The sequence below is a fragment of the Silurus meridionalis genome, chromosome 7 (genome assembly GCF_014805685.1).
Source record: "Silurus meridionalis isolate SWU-2019-XX chromosome 7, ASM1480568v1, whole genome shotgun sequence".
Lineage (NCBI taxonomy): Eukaryota > Metazoa > Chordata > Actinopteri > Siluriformes > Siluridae > Silurus > Silurus meridionalis.
In genome coordinates this window covers 13,219,943-13,232,100 of record NC_060890.1, presented here as the reverse complement: position 1 = coordinate 13,232,100, position 12,158 = coordinate 13,219,943, and the positions used below count along the sequence as shown (strand labels likewise).

The 12,158-nt window shown below is 39.9% G+C and overlaps 1 protein-coding gene across 1 annotated transcript in view; it reads left to right on the top strand.

The window, feature by feature from the left end:
- The window catches only part of atrnl1b (attractin-like 1b), a 101,038-nt gene that overhangs the window by 73,250 nt on the left and 15,630 nt on the right, over nt 1–12,158 (top strand). The window contains exon 27 of the mRNA XM_046853046.1: nt 10,889–10,996. Coding sequence (XP_046709002.1) covers nt 10,889–10,996 — 108 coding nt within the window. The remainder of the gene's footprint in view (nt 1–10,888; nt 10,997–12,158) is intronic.

The window sequence follows — 12,158 nt, the reverse complement described above, 5'->3', positions numbered from 1 at the left end:
CTCATTTCAAATTTGATGTCTGATTCAGGTCTCAAAAAAGTTGGCACGGGGCAATAAAGGGCAGGAAAAGCCAGAGATTTTTTTAAATATTCATCTGGAAGAACATCTAGCAATTAATTAAGTTAATTAACATCAGGTCTGTAACATGATCAGCTATAAAAGGGATTTCTTAGAGAGGCAGAGTCTCTCAGAAGAAGAAAGATGGGCAGAGACGTTCCAATCTGTGAACGAGTGCGTAAAAAGATTATGGAATACTTTAAAAACAATGACAAATTGCAACGTCTTTGCAAATCTCATCATCTACAGTACATAAAATCATCAAAAGATTCAGAGAGCTTGGAGAAATCTCGGTGCGTAAGGGACGAGGCCAAAGACCTTTGTTGGAAGCCCGTGGTCTTCGGGCCCTGAGACAACACTGCATCACTCATCGGCATCATTGTGTCATTGACATTACTTAAATGGGAACAGGAGAACTTCCAGACACCGCTGTCTGTAAACACAATCCGCCGTGCCATCTGCAGATGCCAACTAAAGCTCTATTATGCAAAAAGGAAGTCATATGTAAACATAGTTCAGAAGTGCTGTCGTGTCCTGTGGGCTGAGGCTAATTTGAAATACACTGTTTTAAAGTGGAAAAGTGTCCAAATTTGACATTCTTGTTGTAAATCATGGCTGCCGTGTCCTCTGGGCTAAAGAGGAGGGGGATCTTCCAGCGTGGTATCAGCATTCGGTTCAAAAGCCAGCATCTCTGATGCTATGGGGGTGCATAAGTGCATACGGTATGGGCAGCTTACATGTTTCGGAAGGCACCATGAATGCTGAAAGGTATATAAAGGTTTTAGACCAACATGTGCTTCCCTCCAGATGACGTCTATTTCAGGGAAATCCTTGTGTATTTCAGCAGGATGAGGTAAAACCACATACTGCAGCTATTACAACAGCATGGCTTTGTAGTAGAAGAGTCCGGGTGCTGAATTGGCCTAGATGCACTCCAAATCTTTCACCTATAGAGAACATTTGGCGCATCATTAAACAAACAAAAAAAAGCCAAAGTAGACCACGAACTCTTCAGTAGATGGAAAACTATATCAAAAAAGAATGGGACCAAATTCTAACATCAAAATTTCAGAAACTCATAACCTCCATGCCCAGATGTGTTCAAACTGTTTAGAAAAGAAGAGGAGATGCTACACCATGGTAAACACGCCCCTGAGCCAACTTTTTTGAGACCTGTAGCAGAAAACTAATTTGTAATGAGCTCAATTTTATGCCTAAAAGTGTCAAATTTCTCAGTTTAAACATTTGTAATGTTCTCTATGTTCTATTGTGAATAAAATATTGGCTCATGTGATGTGAAAGTCTTTTAGTTTTCATTTTATTCAAATAAAAAAAAAAAAGTCCCCAGAATTCGGGTTGTATGATTTACTAGGGCTATAATGTTCCTATTATTATAAGACTCTTTGCTTTATCAACTCAACAAGTTTATGTGAAAAGACACTGTTACTGTTCGCACACCAGTCTATTAATAGAACGATATAAACGAGTCAAACACTGATTGATTTTTGTTAAAATCCTCATGAGCCAAAAGCGTTCTTTTCAGCTACATAATCATGCAATTAAGGCCACGGGTGCTGTGGCAAGTTAGAGTCAGGAGTTTCTTCAAAATGTCCTGCTTGCTGTTGAACTGACGCTGAACTGACGCTCATGTAAGTAGATACCACCATGCGGCAATCAAAACCAGTTCATTGGTGGCTTGTTGCGTGTTTGACCAGTTAAGATTTTATTCACTCATCTATTAAAAGGAACGACTGATTTTGCAAAATGTAAAAAGTAAGATATTTGAGTTTAAAATGTAGTGAAGTTAAAAGTCTCCCCGAATGGAAATACTTGAGTGAAGTACACCAACAAACTACATTTACTTCATTACTGTCCACCCCTGGTCCTTTCATGAAATGACTTTGCCATTTACAGAGTGTTTGGACCCTAGTGATCGCTGCACTTATATGTACTAGTTAGTTTAATGGATTTGTTCATTGGGTCGGTTTGCTCAGTTTCTACAGGTTAAGAGTTTTATTTAATAATCTGGTGAGCTCACAATGTCGTGACAAACAAACTTTTGAAGAAAGAAAAGTTACAAAAATATTGCACAGTGTATTTTCTGTTAACTGAAGTCCAAACCTCAACACTGCTAAGACTGAAAGGCTAGTCTTTAAACATGAATTGTTGTAAACATGACCTTCCAGAGGTGAGACTGCAGCTATGGGTGAGTGAGTGACCTGCGTGAGCCGGGTGCTGCCGGTTGTTTAGATGTTGCTGTGAGCACAGATGGTGGCATGGCCCTTTCAAGCGAGTTGAGAGACGTCTGCTCTAAATGTCACCTCGGAACAGGAGGAGCGACTGTTCTGTGCGAGATATATTAATGGCACACACACTTCCTTGTGTTGGATGCTTTAAGCATGTGGATGATTCAATATAGGCTCATTTACATCATCAGTGTTTACGTGCATCAAATAAATGCATTAATTACCGTACATGCTGTATTAGGGCATGATTATGGGAGCGCAGCAGGTTAATAACCCGTTTCCAGCAGATGTCACAGCTTATTCATAGCCCTAATATATGGGTGGAGCTTAAAATAGTGCAGCGTATTGACTGGCTAAACGCAATCATCACAGAATCCCCCCGATTAATGTATCTGGCTGGAATCGCATTTCTGCTGGAAAACAGACATTTTGCGTTGTATTCTGTAGTCTTTTCTTTTATGACATTTTTCTGAGGGACTTGGAATTGCACTGTTTGCAATGAAGACAATAAAACTTCCTTTCAATTTAGTTGTACCAAAGCACTTTTCAAAAGCAGAGCCAAACCCACTCTTCCCTATCACAGTCAAATTCGATTTAAGTTCATCTTCGTCCCTTGCGATCGCACTTCATTTAAAAAAATCAATTTGTTAACACGGCTAAATCGCATGTTCCATGAAGCCCCAGATCGATTCATTCCCAAACACGAAATCACACCAGGCATTTTATGTGAACACTTCATTCAATTCCATTCTAAAATACCGTTCCATCTGTTTGGCTTCTAAATAAGATTTCAAGTTTGGTGTCTGTAAATTATAAAATACCGTGTAGTTTTGGTCTAAGGGGAAAAAAATGGTATCGATGCAACCCAAGTGCATTTCATTCAGTTCCATCGCTTTATCTGCATGAAGAATACACTGGTCCTGGATCAATTAAGGAAAAAAACTAAAACACATTGTGCCAGTGAAGTTGGGAGGAAAAGCTGTTAAGGGCATGCATTCATTTTTTTTTCCTAGGCCATGCTATTCTGAAAAATGAAGCACTTGAATAAAGTTTCTTGGGCAAAAGCCTATCTTTAAGATAGGACTATACATTATTAGAGACTCTCAAGGACATCAGCAAACCTCAGGCCAAGAAAACCACACGTTTTCTCTCTCTCTTTCTCTCGCTCTCGCTCTCTCTCTCTCTCTCTCTCTCTCTCTTTCTCTCGCTCAGTATTAAATATAACTCGCACGTTCTCCTTGCAGTCGGAAATTAGCGCGGATGTCTTTGTGCTGATGTGGTGGGTTTGAGAACACTGATATTCATGAGAAAATGAAAAAGACACAAATCTGCATGCATTCAAAAAGGGTTTTTATTTACCTTCAGTTGTTCAGCATCGAAGATTAAAGCCTTTGTCACATACATGCACAGTAAACAGGCGGTACAATGGAAATCTCTGCGCTCTCTACTATAACATCAAATACCGTACAGAATGTGTTAGAATTTCCATTTCAGGTTCAACTGTGAGAAGCTGAGAAATGATCTAGTGGTACAAACCAGCGTTACAAGATGCTGTCTCCTAATGTGCAAAACACTACAGTGAAAATGACTTGTTTTGAAACCTTCATTATTGAGACAAACTTGTAATGTCTACTGGTGACTGTTTTGAGACTGCTGATTTGATCTTCAGATATTCTCTTTTACATTTACGTTAATAGCATCTTATCCAGAGCAACTTACAATCAACTCTGAAATACACCTGAGAATTTGAGGGTTAAGGGCTTTGCTCAACGGCCCAGCAGTGGCAATTTGTTTACAAAATATAGTAGTGTACAGGTAGAGAGCTGGTAGGGAGTCACATCTTCACCAGTCCGATCTGCACTAAGAATCAGACACAAAACTGTCCAAGTTTTATGATTCACTTCATTAATTCCTTCATCAGGAAACATTTTAAGACAGACGTTCTTACTGGGTTTTAAACCTTGGCTTCAAGGTTCTTGCACTTGACTTACTGCAAAAAGGTCTCTTAATGCAAAAGGCCACACACACTGAGACAGGCTCTTGAATGGCAGTGGGTGGTCAGGGTGCAGTGTAACAAATCAATGCAGAGCGTACACACTGATGTGGTAACACTACCAGATCAATATCAAATACAATTCTGCACCAATGAGATTGACCTGTCCTCTCTGACAGTCAGCATTTTTTATTTCTTTTTTTAAATAACTGACTGAGCCCATTTTATAATCAATCTGCCAGATTCTTTGCGAGAAAGCTAATTAGAACTTTGGCATTTGATGTTCCTTCAGAAAAATTATGATGTCGTGTATTTTTTCAGTTGTACACATACTTCTAGCAGATTACTTTAGTGAAACTACGTCGTAAGACTTTGTTTTTGATTAAAGAAAACAAAGAAAAAAAAAACCCGCATGACTTTCTGTGTGCATCAGTTCTCAGTGGACTGATCCTAGCTTTGGCTGCTGTACTTTGTACAGTTTCAAACTTGGTCCCGTGCCGCCCCTCGCGCCACAGTTGGCCCTGCTGTTGGACAAACTTTATAAGGCAAATGTCCAGAATTCGTTTTAAATCCCTGAAGCATTGTAATTTTGCCTTTGCAGGATTTCTTCTCCTTCTAAATCACGGATAAGCCGGCACCCAGAGATTTCCTATTATCAATATTTATTATGCTGATGGTGGTATGTGTTGCGGTTTCGCACTTCAATTTGAGCTTGAGATGCTGTGTGTAGGTTTCTTTGCATTTTTGTCGGTCTCTACAGGTTGTATTAGTTTTACTAACTTGGCCCACGGTGTAAATGTGTGTATGAGTTATTTGGGAACTCCCAGAAGGAGATTGGAGTAGACCTTGTCCAGTATGACAGTAACCAAAATATGGATGGATGGATGGATGGATGACGACTCACTCATTTATTCTAGGGTTGAAGCCATGTTGCATTTGAATGGTATTTTTAGTGCTAATGAAAGAAACAATATTTGCATGAGCTGCAGTCATATTTCAGCCAGAGATCATTATCTCACTGCTTTGAACCAACATTCGATAGTTGGTAAATGAGGCATCTGTTATCATTCATGGCCAGTTTTTTCCCCACCCCTCCTTCCTTCTTCGGACACATCAACAAACAGTCAGATTTGGGGTTTTTTGTTTTTTATATCTAGTATCATTCCAAATTTTTGCTATATATATTTTTTTATATTCTTGTTTTGATTGCTAATAATGTGTCTTGACAGCATATTATTTAGTTCTATAGTTTTCTACTTTGGCTAAAACATGAGGATTAATTCAATCTAACACAGTTCATTGAGGATGAAAATGTAATGTGCTTTTTTTATCAGCTTTTCTTTTGTTTTTCGTTGCGGTTTTTATTTTCGTGGGCCTGTTGAAAAGCCTTGCTGCTAGTCTCTTTTGGAAAGGTCTCGGTATAAACTTTTCTATCTGTCACCATGCAGTCTCCTGGATTTAAAGTTCTTGTCAAATCTCTGACATCAAACTTCTAATTCCATAGACCTGTTTGTTTTGTGGGATTAACATGAAGTCCACAGAACAATCGATGCACGATCAATCTCAGTTCCACATCAGTGAGGTCTTCGCACTGTTCCCCCTCGAGGAAGGTTTTAAATGTGATTCAGCAAATGAATAACTCGGAATTGCCCTGACCTCTGCCCTGGCCTGAACCGCACTGCTTTTGTTTATCTGAGTGTTTACCTTTTGGTGCATGTGATGATGATTGACTTGGCACTGTAACCTTTTCCGGGTGCTGTGAGGAAAAGCGAGGAAGGAAAATGGAACGTAACAGTTGCTTCTGGTGCAGACGAGTTTTGGGCATATTTTTGGTAACGTGGCTGCATTGTGTGATGTGAGGGTCGTGGAGGGATCAGCCGATTTCTCAGTGACGGCCCAACTTTCTCTGACGGATATTTATCGAGAGTTAAAATGCTAAAGGCAATGGGCCTGATGAGTAATAGCAGGTGATGTAGAGAGATGGATAAATTGCAGATGGTGCTTTTTGGCTGTCAACAAAGGCAGGCTGTTGCTGAGAGAGTGTCTATTAGCACAAATGAGTGCATGCCACACTGCTCTCCCAGGGCTCTTCTCTTTTTCAGTCTTTTTCTTTATCAGTCTCGCCCATGCTCTGTCTGATTCCCTTTTGCTCCCTTTTTTTTATTTGATTAAAAAGCATATTGATAAGTGCAGGAGCTGATCTGATGGTGTGTTATTGATCTCTCACACCAGGGAGGAAGTTTGTGCCCTCATCAGACACTAGGTTTGATCAAATATCACGAGTGTTTGAGTATTGAACAGTAGCGGCTGTATTAATGCTTTCCAGGCAAACCCCTCTCTATTTTTCTGGATTTGTTTCATTCCCCCCCCCTCCTCCCCTCTCTGTCTGGATCACCACGGGCGAAACAGGCAAACTATTCATTCCAGTGGCTTGATCATAGCTCACCCTGTGTTTTTGGTCAATTATGGCCAACTCTGTGATTGATAAACCCTTCTGAGGGCTTCTGGTTTTCTACTCATTCACACGTTTTAGAGACAGAGGTATCTTTCAGTGTGCACTGCACTGATCTGAACGTACTGTCAGGAGAAGCTCTGAAGCATGTTGTGTTTGCATGGTTTTAATTATTCCATTATGAACATGTTCTGTCAGTGGGATTGGCCAGAGCTGTGCTTCAGTGGTGTTTAATAGAATACATAATGAACGATTAATTACTGTGGAGCAGTCAGAGCTCATTCAAGTTGAAGATGTTATGTTGAAGACTGCTTTGTGTAAGAGAGAAATGTTTCAGTATTGATTAGTGGCTGTGGTTGAAAACGCTGTGCACGTTCTCACACATTCATCAGAGTCCGAGCAAAATTAGATTCGGAATCCTGACCATCACATCAATATATGATTGTTCCCTAAACTATTGCCAAACTGTTGGACATACACAATTGTATTGAATGTCTGTACATGCTGTAGCTTTGAGATTTTCCTTCATTGAAGCAAAGAGGCCCAAACTGTTCCAGCATGAAAGTGCCCACAAATTCAAGCTTCTTGGAGACATGATTTCACCAAGTTAACAGAGTAACAGAACCTGAATGTCCTGCACAGAGACATGACCTAAACCCCACTGAGCACCATTGGGATCAACTGGAACATCAGACCTTCTGACCTCACGTCACTTTCCAACCTCACGAATGTTCCTGATGCTGAATGAACTCAAATTCCCACATGGTCCAATATCTAGTGGAGAGTTTACAGAATGCGGGAGGTTATTAGGGGGAGATAGATCTGGAACAGAATACGCTGTGATGGTCAAATGTCCACAAACCTTTAGCCGTGTCACATATGTGTAGTTTGTTTGCTTTTTTTGGTTTGGTTTGTGTTCACACTGCATGTTATAAAGCAAACCAGAAATTTTAATATTTTGACTGAGAAATTTGAACTCTTTCATTTATTGCTTAATGGAATAAAAGAATGGCAAAAAGAGTACTTCACTCATAGGTTCCTGGGCAGGTTCTTTTTTTTGGTCCTCAAATCAAAGACATGCAGAAATACACTAGGTGTGAATAAAACTGACTAAAGATGGTAGAAATCATCCACTTAACCAATCAAATAAATATAATGTTTGCCCATCACAGACTACAATATCAATTCTTTTGTCAATGTTACTTGTCTGAGTGAATATTGTGGAATTAAACTGACATGTACACGTTTATTAACGACTCAAGAAACGAGTCAAGTATGAGACTATGAATGGATTTGCACATGAATTTAAAAAAGAATATAAAGATTTCATAATCTATATATTAGGAGCAGACCTGAACACTTTACCCATGATTATAAAGACTATTTCTTTATTTCTTATAGGTTTAAACACAAACGGCAGCCCAGTTCGAGGAATTAGCCGCACAACTTTGTGTTCGTATTGAACGGCTCGGCTTTTTGCTGAAATGCAGCCGCAGGTGTGGTTTTTGCTCGCGCTTTACAGAAGGTCTCGTACTGCATGTTAAGTGTAGCAAGTTCTGTAGATTGGCGCGTGATTGCTATCAGCTGAGAATGTGTGTTTGTATGATTGATACAGCGGAATGCTAATGCCTCAGCTATTGATACTTTGAGGCAGGCCTGATGAATTGCAGTGGCTTTCTGTGAGCAGGCACTGGTTTCTGTCTGCAATGCTCTGTACTTCACAGTGAGGACTTGGCCATTTAACATATTAATCTCCAAGCAAATTGTTGTTACAGTCAGCTGCTTTGTGCACACCATTGAGCTGTAATGTATTATTGTACTCTTTCTTTATGGAAATGCTGAAAAAAGCACATTCCCTTCCCCGCTAAATGCTCCCCAACAGCTAGTATTTAATTTCTTATTAAGCAGCCTGTAAAAGCTTTTGTTAGTGACGTCCCTTTTGTCTGCAGAACCCCACGCCGACTGAATGGACATGATTGCTTTTTTGTGCCCAGTGACAAAGCGACCTGTGGGCTTTGGTCCCCCACCCCCTCCCTCTGCCGCCTGTGTGCGTTTGGAAGGTCGGTTGTGTTTGTGTGTTTGGGTTCTGTATGCTTATCTACGTGTGTTTACAGCGTGGAGGGATTGATATGAAAGCAGAGGAGTCACTGCAGCACACATGGCTTTGCACGCTAATCCGCGAACCAATTAGCGCTTACTGCGGCACACCCCTCTTCACCGCAAATCCAATAGCAATCAGGCTCGTCCTTGGCACCCAAATACGGCCCCGTGTTAAGATATCGATCGGCTGCAAGTAACAACAATGCTGTACTTCGCTGATCTGCGCTATCGATTAACCACCGATGATGGAAGCATCACCTGAAAGTCAATCATAAACGAAAGGAGAAAGCAGAAAGGCTCACCGCTTTCAAAAAACCTCCTGAATTATATAATTTTATTTAGTTGTCTTAATTGTGAGGTTCTGGTATTTATTATTTTGAGTTTAAGTAATATTCTGATAGGAAACTTTTTTTTTTTTGAGAGAGAGAGAGAGAGACTTTTAAAAGCATTGTATTTTCAAAAACCTACACTTTCAATTTGCTCTTTGCTCGGATACGGCCTGATTAGTAATGTCTCCTGGGCCGGAAAGAGTTGTAGTGCATGTTAAAGGAACACTCTACAGATTTATAAACGAATTCGCAAGTCACCATTTCTGTAGTGTCTGTGCACAGAACAGAGGAGCTGATTACTTGCAACTCGACTAAGGGCGCTTGAACTCTGACACAAAATATTTATGCACAATTAAAGAAAAAATCAAGGCTCTTAGTTATTCAGACATGATCTAAGAGACAAAAACTGAATATGTACACAAGTATTAAACACCCTACAGTCTTATGTCTTGCATCATAAATGTATGTCTACTGTATTAGTGTGGCTGAAAAAAGTATTGGAAAGGACTTTAAAAGACACTGTATAAACAAAGCAATCTCCATTAAGATGTGGTTTGGAGAAGAAGATCTTAATTAACCTCAACCCTATTAAACACCTTTGGGATGAAGTGGAAGATCTTCCCTGAAGAATGGAGGTTATTATAATAGGAAATGGGAACTAAGTGTGAAATGTGATGTTTAAAAAGCACATGCGAGTCTTATGGTCAGGTGTCCACAAAGATTTTCTTCATGTGGTGTATATAAATTCGAATTATTAATAATAGTTATATGCAATAATAATAAAATAAATTACTCCGCCACATACCACAGGCTGGACTAGTTTTGCCTCATTTCTTTCTCTCTTCTGTTTTGCTGCTTCTTCGCTTTTCAATCTCCTCTTTTGACAGCCGTCCAGCTCACTGGGCTGTCTGCTCATTGCCTCTAACCAGGAGGAGCTTTGATGTGTGTGTCTGTGTGGATCTGGGGAAATTTTTTCCGTTTGTGAAATTTGTACATTTTCTACTATATAAATCTGAACTGAAGCATGATTTTGTTATGCATGCAGAGATCTGAACTACAAATGATACAGGCCTTAACATGAAAGTCCGGCTGCATCCGAAAGCCAAAAGGGAGCCATTTGCATGTAAAGATTCCACTCTGATTGAGGCGCCGGAGCACTGCGGATATTTTGACAGCTGTTAACTGATGACAAATTGAACGAATTGGCTTTGAATCTCCATCTCCACTACGGCACATAGCTCTCTAGCAACTTATTCAAAGCTCTGTATTCTCTGTGTGAGGAGATCACACACCACTATCAAAGTTTCGGGTCCTTGTTTGTACTGCTGCACATGTTAAACACACTCCTTTTCCAGCGGGAATCTTTGCAGTAAGTTAACCACAGCAAGAAAGAAATTTCAGGTTTCATACGTTTGGTGGTTTTTATTTTGTACGCCTGCTCAAGATTTACATTAGAGCAACATCCCAAGAATGATTGGTCACGGTTGCATGTTTATAGGATTTCAATGGATTTAATACTGTAACCGGCACATGAACCCGATTAAAACATTCAAACACTGTTAAGGTCACACGAGGTCAAATGTTTTAGATAATAATACAATACAATAGCTAAAAGCAATTTCAGATATAAGGGTACATAATTAATCATATTCTCTCTTTTCTTTATCTATCGTTCCATGTCTCTGCTTCACACTGTACCTCACACTTCCAGCAATTGATGAGGGAAAGGCAACAAATGGCAAGCCGTCCCTTCGCTTCCGTTGCCATGGCACTGGAGGCGGAATGCGATCAGGTGGAGCTGCTACAAGGAGGAATAGAGGTAGGGGTGTGTATGTATGTGTGTGTGTCTGTCTGTGTGTGTGTGTGCGAGTATGTGAATGTGTATTCCCCATGTCTAAACCTTCTGTCGTTCTCAATTGATGCAATTCAGTCTCCTCATACACACACATTAGTTTCATACCTACTCATTTATTGATAAAACTCTCTCGCTCAGTGTTTTGTTTTCCAGGATATAACAGGAATTACACACACACACACTCACACACTCATCTGTACAGCACAGATGCTTGATTCACATGTCAAGCAGCCGGAGAAGTGCCTCTCCTCCATCCATTAGTACAAAGTGCATTGGTGCTCAGTGTGCATTATGGGCTGGTGAAGGGCATAGCAGGAACAAAATTGGAGTGAACAACATGCTGTTTGGGCCTTCAGCTGAATGCTGTTATGCCCAGGTCTTTTTTTAAACAAACTTCAACTCCGCTTTCATACATCTCTGATTCTTTTTTTAGGCGTCAGGAGCTTCTAACCTGCACAAACAGACACTTAGGCTATAAAATTATAACTATTAAATCTCGGAAAATGGCATTTTCTATTTTAAACTAGCATTTTAACCTTTAATGGCATTGAAGGGCACTTTGTTTCAGCAGATATTTTATTAAAGCACGCAGGTTGACAGACAGTGACTTCAGAGATTTTCCCACATTCATGTAAACTGCGAACGCACGCATTTTCCTCTCTAAGGCCGTCATGTACTTTCAACTCAAATATGGAAATCTTTCCAAGGAGAAAATCTCTTTGTGAGATTAGATCCCCACTGTTCTCTCTTCACAATTTCACAGGCTTTATTTTTACCTGCACAAATTGCCCAAACATCTGCTGCCTCAGACGAACCAACTCCGCTCAACTGAGAACAAATACGCTCGAAAATCTGACACTTTTCAAATCCAGAGTGTGAAAGGCTGGAAGACCGGAGCTTTTCATGTGAAGCTTATGCAGAGGAAACGCTCAGATTGAAGCACTCTGAGTTTAAGACTGGCCGAGGGTACATACCTCAAAGTATAAAAAAAAAAGTTTCCATTCATAAAAATAAAAAAAGAAAGAACTAGTGAAAGCACAGACACTAAAGGTAACCAAACTGTAATAACTTTTTAAAAAATTTCCATAATTTAAATATTTTTGTTAGTGACCTAATTTTGTAATCC